The sequence below is a fragment of the Erinaceus europaeus genome, chromosome 3 (genome assembly GCF_950295315.1).
Source record: "Erinaceus europaeus chromosome 3, mEriEur2.1, whole genome shotgun sequence".
Taxonomy (NCBI): domain Eukaryota; kingdom Metazoa; phylum Chordata; class Mammalia; order Eulipotyphla; family Erinaceidae; genus Erinaceus; species Erinaceus europaeus.
The window spans coordinates 72,963,881-72,981,402 of NC_080164.1; the positions used below are offsets into that span (position 1 = coordinate 72,963,881).

Below are 17,522 nucleotides of genomic sequence, written 5' to 3' on the forward strand. Positions count from 1 at the left end.
TCCTCATCCCAGCAGCCCCCAACAGCACTGTGGTGTTAGCTTAACACTGCGGCCACACCTGAGTATACACGCTCTGCCATTTAGCTGCTGGGGGAGCTGGGGAAGTCATCAGTGCTCTCTGAGCTGCAGACCCTCACCTGCACCATGAGGAAGGTCACTAAGCCATCTAGAGGCTCTATTAAGGAAGGGAACTGAGAGCCCAGAACAAATGTGCCAGGTTACAGAAGGGTGATTAGAGGCTGGACTTCACTTTGGATCTGAGTGATAAGTAGGACCCTCCTCTTGGCTCCCCCTCCTCTGACCCTGCCCTTATATTCCACCAGCTTTTCTTGCATTTATATATATATATATATATATATATATACAGAGAGTGAAAGACCACAGCACAGAAGCTTCCTTCAGTGTGGTGGTGGTGGATGGCTTTGATCTTAGGTCCCACACATGACAAAGCAACATACTATCCAAGTGAACTACTTTGCCAGCCCGGCTTCTTTTACTCTTGTAAAGGTTCCCACCATGCACACTTCAAGGCTGAGTAAAATTGCATTGGTCTTTTATTGAGTTTTTCCACGAGCAGCCTAGATGCCTCCAGCGGCTGTCCACTTCCTCAGTCCCTGGCCTCTGCTTTGGGGGGTTGGGAGGGGCCTCCAGTTTGGAGCTGCCAGTCCTGCACCTTTTCCCAAGGACTTGCTACAACTGGATCCCTAGTCACTGGGCTTTTGCTGCTTAGGAGACAAAGCCTGTTCTCCCTCTGCCTCCCTTGTTTGTACCAAGTGGCCCAGACAGGTGCTGAGCTCTCCTAGGGAATGGACAGACCCTGTTCTGGTTCTGCAGGCAGTGACTCCACCTCGGGCCACTCCGGCCCTCTGCAGCACAGGTTAACAGAAGGCTTGGACCTACAGTTTGGTGTTGAGGTGGAAAAAATGGGGTGCTGCATAGGTTGTAGCAGGAGGCACGTGCCAGGTAGACGAGGTTGGGCAAAGTCTGTGGCGGAGGGCACTGTCGAAAGATGCTGGGGGCAAGTGCATTAGGCCAGTGGCCACAGGGGCTGGGGCTGTGGTGGCCAGGAAGTGGGCTGGGAAGGCTGGGATGACCAGGGGGCTGAAGGGAAGTGTGGCTTGGCCCTTTAAGGGGTCTGGGGTGCCAGCAAAGTTCAGTGGGCAGCGTAGCATGGTGCCCCTGTAGGCCTCTGGGAGGGCAGGCCCCAGGGCTGGGCCCAGCAAGCAGGATACAGCCAAACTGGGCCCCACAGGTTTAGTCCCACACTCCTTGGCATCCATCTCCTTAAGATAGGGGGACACAGCACGTAGTTTTTTGCCACCATGGGCAAAATCCTCCACCTCCAGGCTGCGCTTGTTACTGAGGCCTGGGTTGGTAGGGAAGGTGGGGAGGGGCATAGGGCTCTCAGCAGGGACCTTGGCCATGGGGGATACCCAGCAGGCTTTGGGCTTAGGGTAGAGGTTGCCCTTTCTGGAGCTGCCTTTGTGAAACGCAGAAGGACGACTGGCATCTCCACCCCACACCAGTTGGGGCTCTTTGACCTGCAGCCCATCCTCATTACCAGAAGGCCTTGGTAGCACCCCTTTTTTAAGACTGGGGAAGAAGTCCCGGGGGTACTGGCTGATAGGCTTCGGCACTTCAGTGGGGCAGGCATGGAAACAGCCAGTGAAGATGGGGGCTGATGGCCGGGGGCCCACATGAGCCTCCTCCCTGAGGGTGCCCCCGGTGGCAGACAGTCCCTCCTGAGGAGTCAGCTGGTGCCTGGAGATCTCAGCTGGTTCTGGGCTCTGGGGACGCTCTTGATGGCAAACAGCTGGCGGTGCCTGGAGCTCTCTGTTAGGACCTCCTGTCCCATGGCAACAGCCCTCCTGGCACTGCAAGGCCCCTGCCTTGCTCACCTGGGCCAGGAGCTTCTTTTTGGCTAGTGGTGACATGATGCCATGTGTCCCTTTGCAGTAGAAGCTGGACAAGAGTCGCTTGTAGGCCTCAGGGCAGCATGTGGCACCCAAGAAGGGCAAAGAGGACCCCAAGGTTGGGCCTGGCTCTTCTATGTTGTCCTTAGGGAGCTCCTGGCTGGGAAGCTGGACCAGGTCAGTGGCAGCGGCATCTGTTTTGATTTTTCCTGGCATCATCTAGAATGAGAGAAAGCTATGCCTCAGGGGTGGGTATAAGCCATGCATCCTAATCCAGGGCCCTGGTGTTAGCAGGGTCACAGGGAGTGGGAGGGATACTGGGTGTCTGTCTCTGTTAGCCCTTCCAGGACCTCTGTGCAAATTCTGGTGATGGGAACCACGCCGGAGTTCAGCTCCCACATAGGCCCTCACTTAGGGTCCTCTAGTAGAAAACAGCTTGCACAAGCATCGAAGAGGCCCTGGAGTCCCCCTTCGCAGGCTCTGCCCTCAAAGCAGGAGGGCTGGAGAGGCAGGTGACAGGGAGGCTGAGCTCACCTGGTCTCCCTGCTTCTCTTCCTTGACTTTCTTCGGCCTCTCTGTGGCCCCATCATCCCCCCGAGGATCTTTGGTCATCTTGTATTGCTTCTTGGGCTTGGAGGGGGGCAACGGCTTATCATCCTCCCCCTTCAGGTGCCGCACGTATGGGAGGACCAGCCTGAGGAAAAGCCGGGAATGTCCACCAGGAGGCCATGGCTGGGGACCTCTTCTGGGAGCACCTCCTGCTCTTCCCCACAGCCACCAGCACCCCTGCCTCCCAGGGCACACAACCCACAGCCGCAGGGCTCTTCTTGTCTTCCTTATGCAGGAGGCTATGGGCTGAACTGGCTGAGATGCACCTGCACACACAGCTGGTTTACCTGCACTCCCACCTCCCACCCCTGCAGCTGTCTCAGCTCCCGCAGGAGGTCACTGTGCTCAGGGGCAACCCCTGCCTACCTCTCGTAGTGGCGGCGTGTGCACGTGGCGGCGCTGGTGCTCCCTGGGCTGCCCCCCAGCTCGTCGTACACGTTCTTCCAGAGGCGGCGGCCAGTCACCTGCAAGGACACCCCATGAGCGTGAGGCTGGCACACACCTCCACAGCAAAAGCTACAGTGCTGCTTCCCCAGCTGTGGGGTCGGGAGGCTGCCAGTTCTCCCTCCCAGTCTGCTGGCCCAAGCAGCTTTCTGAGTGAGGGCAGGGTGGAACAGATGGGGAAAGAGGAAAACTTGCTTCGGGCAGCAAAGTACCAGCGAGAAGGCAGCCCCTCCTCCCCTGCACAGGAGAGCCAGGAGAGGTGCTAAATTTGGGAACCTGCCTCTTCCTTCTGTCTAGAGGCGAGGACAGCTCTAGTGTTCTCCACCCTCCTCCCCACTCCCTTTCCAAAATGTGCAGGACCTCAGACACTCAGAGGGGTCATCCTTACCAGCTCATAGGCACCCAGCTTCTCCACGGCCTTGTAGATCTTCCACAGGTTAACTGGAGGAAAGAGAAGGCCAGCCGCAGTCAGTCTCTGTGGGAGGGAGGGCACCAGCAGCCCTTGGGGGTCCAGTGATGAGAGAGAAGGAAACCCTGCCCCACCCCTTGCCAGCTCTGTGTCTGCAGGAGACAACCCCTTAGGACTGGCAGTGACCAGGGTCGCCTGAGTGGAGGTGCCTGCCCAATGCCCTGCCTTGGTGGGGTCCCCTGCTGGGCCCCCCCTCCCTGCCTGCACCCCAGGGACGCACTCTGCTTGAAGCCGAGATGGGGCACCCTCTCGATGGGCGTGTGTCGCTCCTTCATGAACTTGTAGAGGCTGACCAGGAAGGCCTGTTCCTCCTCCCGCTCCTGCTCCTCCCGCTCCCCGCCTGTCTCGGGGGAGTCCTGGGGAAAGAACAGGAGGCACCAGGATGAGCCCCCAGTTGATGTTTGGCTGGGGACAGGCGGAGATCACTGACGGTTGAGGAGGAGTGAGGTACCTGGCCTCCAGCCCCAGACTCACATAGGAGGGAACAGGCTTCCAGCAGCCCACCTACTGCTCTGGACGACAGTGGTTGTTCCTGGGGCCCAAAAAGTACAGTGTCTGTTCTTAGTGCCCCGGACCCTCATTCATTTAGCTAAGGTGCACAGAAGCCTGGCGAGCAGCTCTGCACCTTCTGCAGGCCTCTCTCCAACTCAGGTCACTTTTCCATCCTGTGCTGGGTTGTTAGATCTGTCTTAGCTTCTCTCCCAGACTGTGAGTTCCTGGAGGCTGGCTGGTCCCTGAGCTCAAAACTGAAGGAACAGAGGGATCTGGTGCTTCCTGGCACCATGGGGCCACTCCACAGGTCCTGTGTCCATCAGGCCTTTGCCCTAGTAGTCTGTCTCTTTGACCCCCAGCCTGCTCGCCGAATTCAGAGAGGTGAAGCCCTATTCGAGGCTTCTAGAGGCACACTGGCAGATGCACAAGGACTTCTGGCTTCCATTCTGAGAGGGGCAATTTCTGCTGATAAATAGCATCTAGCTGTGGCTCAGGACAGATAGGTATTGCAGGGCTTAGACCAAAAGTTCTAAAAACAGCTTTTAGGTCCTGGCTAGGGAGGCCCCAAACACTGAGAAAGTAAATTATTGAGGCCAGGAACACAGATCCTAATGCAGACAGCCCTCACTTAAAATATCTGACTCAGGGTGGAGGAGATAGTATAATGGTTATGCAAAAAGCTTTGGTGCCTGAGGCACCAGAAATCCCAAATTCAATCCCCCATCATAAGCTTGAGCTGTGCAGTGCTCTGGGGAAAAAAAAAAATCTAATTCAAGTGCCATTTCCATATTTCTTACTTATCAAAACTCCCTGCTAATCAACACATACAGTCACATGTCCCCTCAGAGAAGTTTAACTTGCAGGAGAGGTCAAGTAGCTATTGCATGTAGGTCTTAGTGAAGGTTCTCCCACTGCTGCCCCTGGAGAGTCTGCTTTTTAGTCCCCCTTCCTGATTTCAGACAACTGTGAAACACTGTAACCATTTGCAACCTGTTTCCTTTCTACACAAGTCAGGAATTCTATTCCAAACTGTGGCACTGAGCAAAAGACCAAGATGAATAGGTGCTAAGGCTGACTGCTCACCCTCTGGCCCCTGTATTCCACTGTGCTGGACAAAACAGCCTCACTGATCTCAAAGTGGCTTTAATATCCATGTGATAAGTCTGGATGAGTGGATGGCTGTAAATCTAGTGTTGCGTCACAGAATAGTGCTTTTGTCTGTTTTCTAGATTAGGGCTCTGCTATGAAAACAAAGTCATAGGTGTTGTTGAATCTTGCCTACCCAACCCCACTCCCACACCGCCCAGTGGGGCCTGAGACAGTGGGGCTGGGCCTCTCTCCTGACAAATGTCCCCCTCCTGCCAGCCTGGGGAGTCTCGAAGCTCACCCGGGAGGGCTGTGCACAGGCTGGGGTGGGGGTAGTCCCCAGGGGATCACCCGACTCACCTCCAGCTGGATGGGGCTTTGGCTCCTGCTCTGTTCACCATCAGGTTTAGGGGACACAGGTGGGTCTAGTGGGTCACCCCCCTCTGGCTGTTTCCTTTTCCCTTTGACAGGAGGTGCTGTAAGGAAAGAAAGAAGGGGAGGGGAGGGATAGAACACATGAGATGCAGAAAGGGACAGGGGGTGAGGAGAGGTCTCCTGGGAAAGGTGACAAGCTCTCCATCTGAACAGATCAAGAGGGGGTCCCCCCTTTTCCTTCACAACATGTCCACTGCCCAGTGGTCACAGGCAGGCTGGCACTTGTCATGTACTTACGGGCTCTTCTTGGCTGCTCTGTATACCCTCCTCTTTGGAGGGGAAAACTTAAAGCACTTTGAGGCCAAGTTGGGGTTGGGGGCCATGGTACTCAAGGAAATCATTTCCAAAACATGTCCCCCATTTAGGCAGAAAGCTTTTTTTTTCAGTTGTTCAGCTGAATTTGGGGAGCTCCTGGGGTCCCATATTTTATGGGCTCCCAAAGCACTATAGTAGGGGTGGGGGTGGGGGAAGAGGGTTCCTAGCCCATAGATGCTCCAAGGACAAAGAGAAAAACAAGTTCCTGTTTGTGAAGCATCAGACCTCCCCCCAGCACCTACAGAGCTCTGCCTCAAGTTAGGCCCCACTCTGCCCTGGCCTGCCAGCGTCCTGGCCCTCGCTGCACACGGGCAGCCCTTCCCAGCTCCCAGCTAATCACAGCGCTCCTTCCTCTCTAGCCACCCTCTAGCCAGCTACTCTTGGCTGTCCGGACCCACATCCGGGCCTGTCCTGGCTCCTGACAAAGGGTGAGGCATCACAGCACCCACACACAGTGGGTCCCAGGTAAGTCAGCATGAGTGAGCCTTCAAAACCATGCACAGAAGGCATGGAAGACCGGTGGGCTCTCAGGGCACTGATGAATGACGATGACAGCTGCAAAACACAACCCCTTGACATTGTGGAAAACAACCAGATGTGGCCTGGGGGGGGGGGGGTGGCACAGTGGATAGAAACCCTGACTTGCAGGCACAGAGTCCTGACCTGAGTTTGATCCTTCGCATTGCATATGCTGTTTTTGTTTTTTTGCTTTTGCATTAAATAAATACACATGCACACATGGGAAACTGCCTCTGTACCTGATCTCAGATCAAAGACTAGGAGCCCGTGGTTTTTTGCCAGCTAGCCATCCTTCCATCTTCCTTTCTTCTTCCCTCCCTTCTTTTCTTTTTCTTTCTCTATTTATTCCTCCATTTTTGTTAGTATAATAGGAATTATTTTTTAGTCCTCATTTGTTTCAACTCAGGAAATCCCTGATACAAAAAGAATCTCCTTAACAACAGATGGATCCCAAAATGACCCACGAGACTAGACTGAAGTGGTGTTTGAATCTTTGACACTGGAGAGGGTCTTTTTTGGTGGTTAACACATACCACTACGCCCATAATTACTCATGCTTCTTCGGCTCCATGTTCCTGGCTCTTTCACATGTGTTCTCTCTGTTAGTTCCAGGTGGAACCCCATTTTAAAGAGAGGAAAACTGAACCCAAAGAGGTTCCAATGCTTGTCTTTCTGGGGGACCAGGATTCAAAACAAGGTGGGTCTGAGTGCCAGTGCAGTGGCCTAGCTTCGCCACCACTGTGGGCGGTGTGGCTGTTACCAACACTTGCAAAGCCTTAGCGAGGAGTCCAAATCAGTATGGAAGAGAAATCACTCCAAGAGCAAAAGATTCTGGGGCTGAGGAGGTAGAGTGTGTACCTTGTATGTAGGAGGCCCTGGGCTTGGTCCCCAGCACAACATGAAACCAAAAAAAGACTGAAACAAATGGGCCATCATAGATGGCAGAGCTGACTCCTAATCATTTGAGACAAAGTTAACCTCTAGAGATACCTGGTGCTAACAACTGTGCCCCCCCCCCACCCACCTCCAGAATGGTGCTTTTTCTACCAAGCCCATGGGTGACTCTGCCTTCATCTGTGAAATGGGGATTTGCTAGGAATTCCTCGTGTCTTCTAGACCATCAGCACAGCTGCTCTACCAGCGTTTCTCTTCCCCTCATGTCCTCACTGATTCACTCTCATGTCTTCTCTCCCTTCTGAGTAGAGGTATCCTCTGTATACCTTCTGTCTTGGGTCCTAGGCATTTGAGGATCCTCTCCATCTGTTCCTGTAGCCAAGGCTTCTCACAGGAACCCTCCTGCAAACGTGCTATATGACCCAGCAAGTCGCTGCCTTTGAACCTCAGAAAAATAAGGTGGTCAGACTACGCCCCCTTAGAACCTCCCTGGGAGCATTATCAATGCACTGCCCCCTGCCCCCCAACTCCCAGTTTGATTTTCAGGTCTTCCAAGGTGCACCAGGATTTTAAGCTCCCCAAGGGAATCCCAGAGGGGTTGAGAGCTGGCTGGTCAGTGTGTCCTCATTCCTGCTGACCAGTTCTAGAGTTTGTGAGCTCTACCTGGGTTGCATTGAGGGAAATTCTCCTGGAGTGGACACTCAGGTTACCTGGAAAGGAGGTCATCAATGTGAGCTGTTCAACCCCTGACAGGAAAAGGAGTAGAGTTCTTGCCTAGAGACACAAAGGCAAACACTCGCTTTATCTGTGTCTCACTGAGTCCCCAGATGAACTCAACCACCATGTTCTATGTGCTGCAGCGCCCCACTTCTTCACTCTTAGATGAAAGACGGGGAGATCCTCTCCCTCTCTCTCCAGGGTCCCTCGGTCCTGCTCCTGGTTGCCCTAATCTCTCCCTTCCCTAAATATTAAGGCTCCAATGAGTTCTGCTGAAAATAAATAAATACAAAGTTTGAAAGCTTCTGCATAAGGGATAGGTAAATCCTTTGATCTGCCAAGCTTTAACTGCCACATTTCCTTTTTTTTCTTACATATGTTTATATTTTATTTTATATTTATTTGTTATATTTATTTATTTATTTATTTATTTTACCACAGCACTGCTTAGCTCTGGCTTATGGTGGTACAGGGGATCGAACCTGAGACTTTGGAGCCTCAGGCATGAGAGTCTCTTTGCATAACCATTATGCTATCTACTCCCGCCTGCCACATCTCCTAATGCACAGTCTAGGATGGAGGATGGAATCTCTCTGATTCTAGAGGGAAGGAAGGGGCTTCTGGACCAACCATCCAGGCAGAAGTGACTGTGATTGCTGCTGCTGCTGCCAAAGAGCCACCGAATTACTAACTTGCTTCCCTCTGATCACAAGGTCTTAGATAACACATTGTAATGAAGGAGGTCAATCCGATCACTAAAAGGGAACCTCTACTCGTTAAAAGAATGTCATTCAAACACCACTGTTTCCATTCAGAGACTGATATCAGTGATGGTGATTACTGTGTCACTGTTTACTTGAGACATATCTGAAATTTACACAGTATAAGCCAGAGATCTATCCCCTGCCCCCATTGGTTAGGTAGTTCCAGTACTGATTCAGTGAACTCTACCCCCTGTGATATCAAGTGCTACTTCCCCCTCATTCTATTTTTTTTAATTTTTACTATCTTTATTTATTTATTGGAGACAGCCAGAAATCCAAATGGAAGGGGGTTATAGAGAGGGAGAAAGAGAGACACCTGCAACATTGCTTCACTACTTGTAAAGCTTTTCCCCTACAGGTGGGGACTGGGGGCTCATATGCAAGTCATTATAATATGTGCTCAACCAGGTGCGCCACCACCTGGCCCCTTTTCCCTCATTCTAAAGGCCTGTGAGGAATACCTTTTTTTGTTGTTGTTGTTGTTTTTATTGATGTTGTTGTTGAATAGGACAGAGAGAAATGGAGAGAGGAGGGGAAGTCAGAGAAGGGAAGAGAAAGACAGACACCTGCAGACCTGTTTCACCACCTCTGAAGCAACTCCCCTGCAGGTGGGGAACCGGGGGCTTGAACCAGGATCCTTATGCTGGTCCTTGCGTTTTATGCCACGTGCACTTAACCCGCTGTGCTACCGCCCGACCCGAGGAATACCTTTTCCTGTGGTATACTGGGCTTCATGCATACTGTTTTAATTTGTGGAATTTTGTAGAAAAACTTACTATTCAAAAGGCAAGCCCCCCCCCATCACTACTCTTCCTTTTAAGTTTTAAAAGTTTCATCTGAACTTTAGGATAAATTTGTCACATTCCCATTAAAAAAAAAAAGGTAAATAAAAGGGTCAGGGGCTGGGAGATAGCTCACATGGTAAAGGACACATTACCATGTGTGAGGCCCAGGGTTTGAACTCCTGGCCACCACATGGGAGCACCATGCGAAGGGGAAGCTTCATGGGGCAATGCTGAGATGTCTGTCCTGTCTTTGTTTTTCTCCCTAGAGATATCTGGAAGATATCTAGAGAGAAAGGAATAAAGGAAGGAAGGAAGAAAGAAATCTCCCAGGAGGAGTGAGTGGACTTGCACTGGTGTGAAGTCCCATTGAAGCCCTGGCAGGAAAAGAGAAGGGCAGCGAGATGGCTCACGGTAGGCTCATGCCTTGCGGTGCTCACAGACCTAGTTCAAACCCTGGCACCACATGGCAGTACTGTGGCCCTGGGGACACCCTGGTGCTCTGTCTGAATGAAAAAGTCAACCTCAACACTGAAGAGATAGCTCAACTGGTAAAACACAGGACTCTTGTGATGGAGCCCTGGTTCAAGACCTGACACTGCATGTACCACAGTGGTTATCTGGCTTCTTCTATTTAATATGAAATACATTTTAAAAAAAATGTTTAAGAGAAAAAAATCAGGGAGGTTGTGCGGTGGGTAGAGCACTGGACTTTCATCGTGTTCAATCCCCTGGTGTCAAATGTGCCAGACTGATGCTCTGGCTCTTTTCCTCCTCACTAATGAGTAATTAAATAAGTCTTTAAAAAAAGAACATGTCAGCCCAAGTGCAGTAAAACCACACATGTATGAGGCCCCAGCTCCATAAAACGAAGTAAATAAATAAAATGCCTTTGGGGTTTTGATGGAATTGTATTTCAACTTGGAAATTACTTCGAGGTTTAAGTAACATCTTTATGCTAATTCATCTTCCTTCTTAGGACCACAAATCTCCAGTGGTTTAGGCTTTCCTCGGTAGTTTTCAGACATCTCTCTTTATGGTCCTGTGCATTGCCTTCTGTTTTGTGCCACTACATAACAGTGTGAAAAGAGGTTTGATAATGGACAGCAGACCTTCTCTCCACAGCCTGTCTTCTCACTCACTGGGAGGAAGAGGACTGAGGGAGGCAGATGGCTAAGGTGAGAAGAAAAGCCCTGGGTCCCAGTTCCTCACTGCACAGTGACTGGGCATGAGAGGGTGCTGGACAAAAGAATTGCTCCAGCCCATCCTGTGTTAGTAATCTGGTTTCTGTTCCACTCCACAGCTCATGTTACAGTCAAGTTGAATTGCTAAAACCACAGCAGCGAAAAGGTTAGTTTCAGTCACGAACTCCAAAAGAGGGTGCTCTCTAAAGTATAGTTCCTACCCCCTTCTTCCTTTTGCACACCAAACACTTCACCACCTCAAACCAGTGTGCTGCTAAGCCTTGGCCTAGACTTCTTCATACTCATTGAGTTTTTTTTTTTTTATTTTATTCACCGGGTCCCCTCCTCCCACTTTTTTCCCCTCCTAGTTATATTATCTGAGGTTCAGAAGGGCTCAATGGTTTCTCTGAGGAGGCACAGCTTACTAGCAGCAAAGTTGGGACTCAGAACCAGAAGGGTCTAACTGCCTCAAGGCACTCAACTCTGTTTTTTGTTTGCTTGTTTATATGGGGGTAGGGAGGCCCTGAATTCCTTACCTGTGCTCAGAGGGGACACACTTGCTCACGTTCCCTGAGTAGGTATGCAGTTTTTCATCATATCAGCTCTTTTTCATTATTTATTTTTATTATTGGATAGAGACAGAGAGAAACTGAGAGGCAGCAGATAGAGAGGGAAAGAGACAGAGAGACACCTACAGCCCTGCTTCACCATTTATAAAGCTTTCCCCCTGCAGGTGAAGACCAGGGCTTGAATGTGGGTCCTTGTGCACTGTAATGTGTGCACTTAACCAGGTGCACTGCTGCCTGGCCCCATATCAGCTCTTTAATTTGTTGACAAAAGCCTTTCCCTGTAAGCCCTCAAGATAGCTCACCACGGAGCGTGCCTGCTTTGCCATGTGTGCAACCCAGGTTCGAGCCCTCAGTACACCACATGGGAGTACTATAGCACTGCAGGAAGCTTTGGTGCTGTGGTGTCTCCCCCCTCTGCTTTTCTTTTGATCTGAGAGTAGTAAAGCCCGTCCTACCAGATGACAAGCTGCATCATATGAGAGTGGGTACCATACAGGTACGTCTTCTACAAAGTTGGCAGCTGCTTCTGTACATGTTGCCTCATGTATAAAATGGGCATGCTAGACTCCATGGGCCCAATGTTTCAAACAGAGTAAAGAGAAAGGAACAACTCCCCCCACCAAACACAGGCAAGTGTGCCCTCCTGGGTGAGATCTTTGTTTGGACTCTCCTACTTCCCCACTGTGTCTCACAGTTCAGAGGGGTGCGTTCACAGCACAGGGCCTCCAGAAATGCCAGCCACGTGGATGCTGTACAAGCAACTGCACATAACTCCTGTGCCCAGAGAGCAGCTGGGGCTGTGGGCTCAAGTAGAGTGTCTCTGCCCCCTCCTCCCCCCTCCCTCCCTGCCCCACTCATGGTGTGACGGGAAGGAAGCAACACTTCCTTTCATGAAAAGTCACCCACTGGGAGCAATGCGTCAATTATGACAATAATGCTAACAAGCAGCCTCAACAACAACCAGACACAGCCCCACCCCCTCGCCTGAGGTTGGCCTGAGGTTGCTGGCTTAAGTTTCTCTTAGACTGAAACAAAGACAGCCTTTGAAGCGGCTGTCCACTCAGCCTCCCAGGAGTCCGCTGCCAGGCGGAGACTCTATGTGGTGCTCCCAGTCCAGAGGGCGGTTTGTGGAGTGGAGCCCAACAAAGACCTTCACTTCTGTCCATAGTCAGGCAGAGCAGCTGGACATGGGATCCCCTGATGGCCCCGGGTGCAGTTCCTGCCCCAGCCCTGCCTCAGTGTCTTGGCTGCAAGGTGAGGGGCACCGGGTTTGGAAGCAGCCAGCATTAAAGTGAGGGTAGTGGGTACGGAGGCACCAGATGTGAAGACTACAGACTTCTAGGCCTCTCTGGGACTCTTGTCCCCCTCTCATCAATTCTGGGTGTCCTAGAAGATCCCATTCCAGGATAGAGTTGAATCCCCAGTGCCCTCCCCTCCAAGTCTGGGCGATACTGACAGTATCAGTAATCGCTGCATCTATGGACTGCTTCCTATCTTCTCATGAACTACACTTTGTGTTCCCACTCCATAGAGAAATCCGAACCAGAGGCATTTAAGTGACTTGTTCAAGATGTGGCACAAGAGGACCCCTGCAAGGGAAGGGGTTCAGTTTTTCCATTCCTATCCTAGACACCTCTGCTGGAAGCTGGTCTAAAGAGGCTGACCAGGGCAAGGAGTGACCAGAATAAAGGAGACAGGGTGGGGTCCTGAGTGCCCACCCCTTCCTCACTGCCAGACCAGGGCTGGTCTCTAAAATCTCATTTCTCAGACTCCAGATCATAAAGTGTGTGTGTGGGGGGGTGGGGGGGTGGTGGTGGCTGTTTCTCCACGGCCCTTTCTACTGTTCCTCCAAGTTCTGGTCCCCAGCTTTTGGAGGGGTAGTTGGAACTACGGCTGGGGGGGGGGGGTGTCCCAGGCTGCTCGCTGCAACACCCCTTCCCCCTTCATGGCTCAGGCTGTAGGCACAGACCTCCCTACTGTGCCCACGATGCTGGTGGGGGTGGGGGTGGGGGTGAGGGGGGAGAGGCACCTGCTACCTACCGGCCTCCTGGTCAGCCAACGACTCCGAAAAAAAACCAAGCGGCTGTAGGGCCTGATCAATGCAAAGCCTCCAGACTTCTGGCTCCGGCGCCCAGCGGACACCCTCTTCCACCCCCATCGCATCAGTAGCCGGCCCTCGGTGCAGGCGCTTCTCTCTCTCCATCACCCCAGGCCGCCACCCCATCCCTTCTGGGGAGGTGAAAGACAGAACAGAACCAAGTAGAAGCGATTTGTTTTTTCCCCTGCTGGAGGCGAGGGACAGGGACAGGAGACTAGAAGAGAGGCCAGAGAAGCAGCACCAAAAACACACACGACGGCCCTGAGAGCAAGGATGGAGGGTGGGGTGGGGGGCTAGAAGCAGGTACCTGTGGGAGACTCAGCAGAGCCCTCGACAGAAAGAGCAACAGCCGATTCTTCAAAGTGCATCGAGCAAGTTCTTCAAAACCCGCGCAGAGGCACTTTCAGGAAACCCGCGCGCCCCGCGTCCGCGCTCCATCCTCCCGGGCTTCTGAGAAGCGCCGGGATGACACTGCGGCTGACAGCTGTCACAACAAATGAGCTGAGACCAGCTCGAGATTGAAACCGCAGCAGGAAGTGGGCCGACACAACGGTACAGGACTTGGTGAATTTCAGTGAAGAGACAACGCAAAAGAGTTTCGAGATAAACGCCCGGGAAGCCCCTGGCCGCCAAAACTTTTCGTCTTTCCGTTTTCCGCAGAGCGAAGACCGACAACCCGCCGCCCCGCCTCCCCCTCAGCGCGGGGCGATGGGCGCAGCGCCCCAGCTCCCGCCGGGTCTCGTGCGCCCGAGACCCCGAGTGGCCCTGGGGCCCCGCGCCGCCCCCCAAAGTGACACCGACCGTCCCGGGCCGGGGGCGATGGGGCGCCGCTCTCTCGCCCTCCCTGCGAGGCCCGGGGCCCCGACCCGGCCGCTTACCCATGGCCCGAGACCCTCCTCGCTCGCAGCTGTGCCAACCCCGCGCTTTCCGCGCTACTGACCCGCGGCTCCGCTCGCCGGCGCCGCCCCGCAGCTCCGCCCCGCTAGGGCTCCGCCCCCGCCCCGCTTCGGGATTTTATTGGTTAACTGGATTCTTCCGGGCGGGGGCAAGAACCACCTCCTGGAGTTCGAGGAACTCTGGGAGTTGTAGTCTGTACTCCACCACCCCAACTTAAAGACCCCAACTTAAAGACTAAGGGCTACTCTTACAGCTCTTATCTGAAAGAGGACACCTGGGAACCAGGTGCTTCCTTTTGCCTCCAGAATAAAAAAATTATAAAGTGTTGGAAAAATCCTCCTAGAGAGCAGGGAGATAACCCAGAGACAGAGCACAGGACTCAGCTTGCGTGAGTTCCCAGGTTTTATTCCCAGGGCATATGCCAGAGCTGAGCTGTGCTCTGAGGACGCCCTCTCCTTCTCTTACAAGAATAAAAATAAATAAATGAAAAAACTTCCTTGCTTGCCTACAGTGTAGTAGGGCTTACATAGATCTAGAAAAATGCTTCTGAAGGGTCAGGGAGATTGCGCAGTGGAAAGACGTTGAACTCTCAAGCTTGAGGTCTCAAAATTCAATCCCCGGCAGCACATGGACCAGAGTGACGTCTGGTTCTTTCTCTCCTCCTATTTTTCTCATAAATAAATAAATAAATACTTAAAAAAAAAGAAAAATGCTTTTGATTGACTGGAATAGCTTTATGGACATATTTCAACTTGCAATACACAAAGATAGAAAGTGCTAACTACAAGGTGAACAGTTCAAAGAGGGAACATCCAAGTGAGTTGATAATGAGGCTTTGGATGGAGCAGGGGCCTGAGGAGGAGAAGCCGAACCAGCCACAGCTGGGATTCTGCTAGTGGAAGGAGTGACGAGTCACAGAGGAGGAAACTGAGGCTTGACTTTGACATCCCGAAGTCTTTTGGCATTATTCACAATAGTTAAAAAGTGGAGGGGGTCGGGCGGTGGCGCAGTGGGTTAAGCGCATGTGGCGCAAAGCACAGGGACCGGCGTAGGGATCCCGGTTCGAGCCCCCGGCTCCCCACCTGCAGAGGAGTCGCTTCACAGGCGGTGAAGCAGGTCTGCAGGTGTCTATCTTTCTCTCCCCTTCTCTGTCTTCCCCTCCTCTCTCCATTTCTCTCTGTCCTATCCAACAACGAATTGTGTCAACAAGGGCAATAATAATAACCACAACGAAGCTACAACAAGGGCAACAAAAGGGGGAAAAATGGCCTCCAGGAGCGGTGGATTCATGGTGCAGGCACCGAGCCCAGCAATAACCCTGGAGGAGGAGGAAAAAAAAAAAAAGTGGAAGCAACTCATGTATCAACTGGTGGATGAATGGTTAAACTGTGATATGTACATACAGAGGAATAATAATTTAGGGACCAGGTGGTGGTACACACATTACAGTGCCCAAGGATCCAGGTTCAAGTCCCTGGTCCCCACCTGCAGGGGGAAAGCTTCACGAGTGGTGAAGGAGGGCTACAGGTGTCTCTTTTTTTTTCCTACCTCCCCCCTCCCCTCTCATTTTTCTCTCTGTCTCTATCCAATAAATAAATATTTAAAAAATTAATAAATCTTAGATATAGAGATTGAGATAAACAGGAAAAAAAATCACAACACACTTCACATGTGGTGCCAGGGTTTGAACTGGGCCTCCTTGTATAGTTACATGATCTATCAGGTGAGCTATCTCTTCAACCCAATATTTGTCTTTTTGTATCCAGTTTATTTCAGTTATCTTAATGTCTTGGGGCTCATCATGTTGTGGTATGTGTCAGAATTTTCTTCTTTTAAAAGAAAAAGAAAGCCTGAGGAGGTAGTATAATGGTTATGCAAAGAAGACCTTCATGCCTGAGATTCCAAGGCTCCAGATTCAATCCCTGGCACCACCATAAATTAGTGCTGAGTTGTGCTTTGTTGAAAGAGAAAGAAAGAAGGAAAGAAAGAGAGAAAGAGAGAGAGAGAGAGAGAGAGAGAGAGAGAAGATTGGCAAAATAGCTCACTTGAATAGCATGCTTCTTTGTAATGTGAGCAGTCTAGGCTTTGACCCAACTCTCACCTCATCGAAGGAAGCTGCGATGCTGTAAACCGCCCCCTCCACCTGTCAAGACAGAGAGAGAGAATGAGAGAAGGATTGAGAGGCAATATCACTCTGGTTTATGCAGTGCTAGGGATCGAACTCAGGACCTCATGTTTACAGCCCTGTGTTCTATCACAGTGCCATTTCTCCCAAGAAAAAATCAAGAGAGAAAGGCGGTAAAGGGAGGGAGAGAGAAAGAGAGACACTTACAGCTCTGCTTCACTACTTGTGAAGCTTCCATCTGTAGGTCTTTGCTTACTGTAGCATGTGTGCTCAACCAGGTGTGCCACCAGCAGGAGCATAAGATTGATGTTTATTGTTGTCATAGGGGTTTCACTATTATTGGCTGACTTTTTCAGTTAGAAATATGCACAGAAATTTATAGAGAGACAGAAGCTTTTCAGTGTGGTGGGGACTGAGCTCTCTCTATCTGAAAAAAAAAATCAACACAGGGCACTGAGATACTGTATATGAGAGCCCCAATTCCACAAATAAGGATAAATATCACATCAGTCTACTTATATGAGGTACTTGTAGTTAAATTCACAAAAAAAGAAAGTAGAGTGATGGTTATCTGCGATTGTGAGGAGTAGGAAACACAGTTCGTAGTTTATACATACAGAGTTTCATTATCATTATCATTATCATTATCATTATCATTATCATTATCATTATCATTATTAGCCAGAGCACTTCTTTGCTCTGGCTTATGGAAATTCTAGGCATTGGACTTCAGAGTCTAAGGTATGAGAATCTTTTGCACAAACACTGTGCTATCTTTCTGGTCCAGAGTTTCAGTTTCATAAGAGGAAAAAAATTCTGGTAATGGACAGTGATGGTGATCATACAAGAATATGAAATACTTAATGTCATTGGTCTGTCCACTTAAAATCATTAAAATGGTCGATTTTATGTTATGTGTATTTGCCAGGGTTTCTTAAAAATATTTTTATTTATATTTATTATTATTGGATAGAGACAGAAAGAAATTGAAAGGGGAGGGGTGATAGAGAGGGAAAGAGACAGAGAGACACCTGCAGTCGTGCTTCACCACTCATGAAGCTTTCCCTCTGCAGGTGGGGATTAGGGGCCTGAACCCGGGTCCTTGCACACTGTAATGTGTGTGCTTAACTAGGTACCCTACTACCTAGCCCCCCAGTTTTTTTTTTAAGCCCAAGTTCAGAATGGGACTAGTAAGACTTTGAACTTGCTC

General features: G+C 51.0%; 1 protein-coding gene across 6 annotated transcripts; it reads right to left on the minus strand.

Annotated features, from left to right (window-relative positions):
- Nucleotides 1-536: 536 nt before the first annotated feature.
- ARID5A (AT-rich interaction domain 5A) lies at nucleotides 537-14,261 on the minus strand. 6 transcript variants are annotated; one of them, XM_016194928.2, is made up of 7 exons: nucleotides 14,169-14,261; nucleotides 5,374-5,489; nucleotides 3,656-3,791; nucleotides 3,355-3,407; nucleotides 2,889-2,986; nucleotides 2,448-2,607; nucleotides 537-2,132 (listed from the first exon to the last, which is right to left on the minus strand). In XM_016194928.2, the coding sequence occupies exons 1-7, from the start codon at nucleotides 14,170-14,172 to the stop codon at nucleotides 897-899; spliced, it is 1,803 nt and encodes a 600-aa protein (XP_016050414.1). In that variant the 5' UTR covers nucleotides 14,173-14,261; the 3' UTR covers nucleotides 537-896. The 6 variants fall into 6 exon arrangements, with proteins under 6 accessions (XP_016050414.1, XP_060043511.1, XP_060043512.1 ...); XM_060187528.1 differs by lacking the exon at nucleotides 14,169-14,261 and adding an exon at nucleotides 13,598-14,076; XM_060187529.1 differs by lacking the exon at nucleotides 5,374-5,489 and having other exon boundaries at nucleotides 14,169-14,213.
- Nucleotides 14,262-17,522: the final 3,261 nt, after the last annotated feature.

What these genes read in the sequence shown, in the direction of transcription:
- ARID5A (XM_060187528.1), bottom strand. Translation starts at nt 13,658, where the DNA reads ATGCACTTTGAAGAATCGGCTGTTGCTCTTTCTGTCGAGGGCTCTGCT. An exon ending in CCATCTCGGCTTCAAGCAGA is followed by an intron (nt 3,408 to 3,655) that starts GTGCGTCCCTGG and finishes TCTTTCCTCCAG; the next exon opens with TTAACCTGTGGAAGATCTAC. An exon ending in AAGAGAAGCAGGGAGACCAG is followed by an intron (nt 2,133 to 2,447) that starts GTGAGCTCAGCC and finishes CTCTCATTCTAG; the next exon opens with ATGATGCCAGGAAAAATCAA.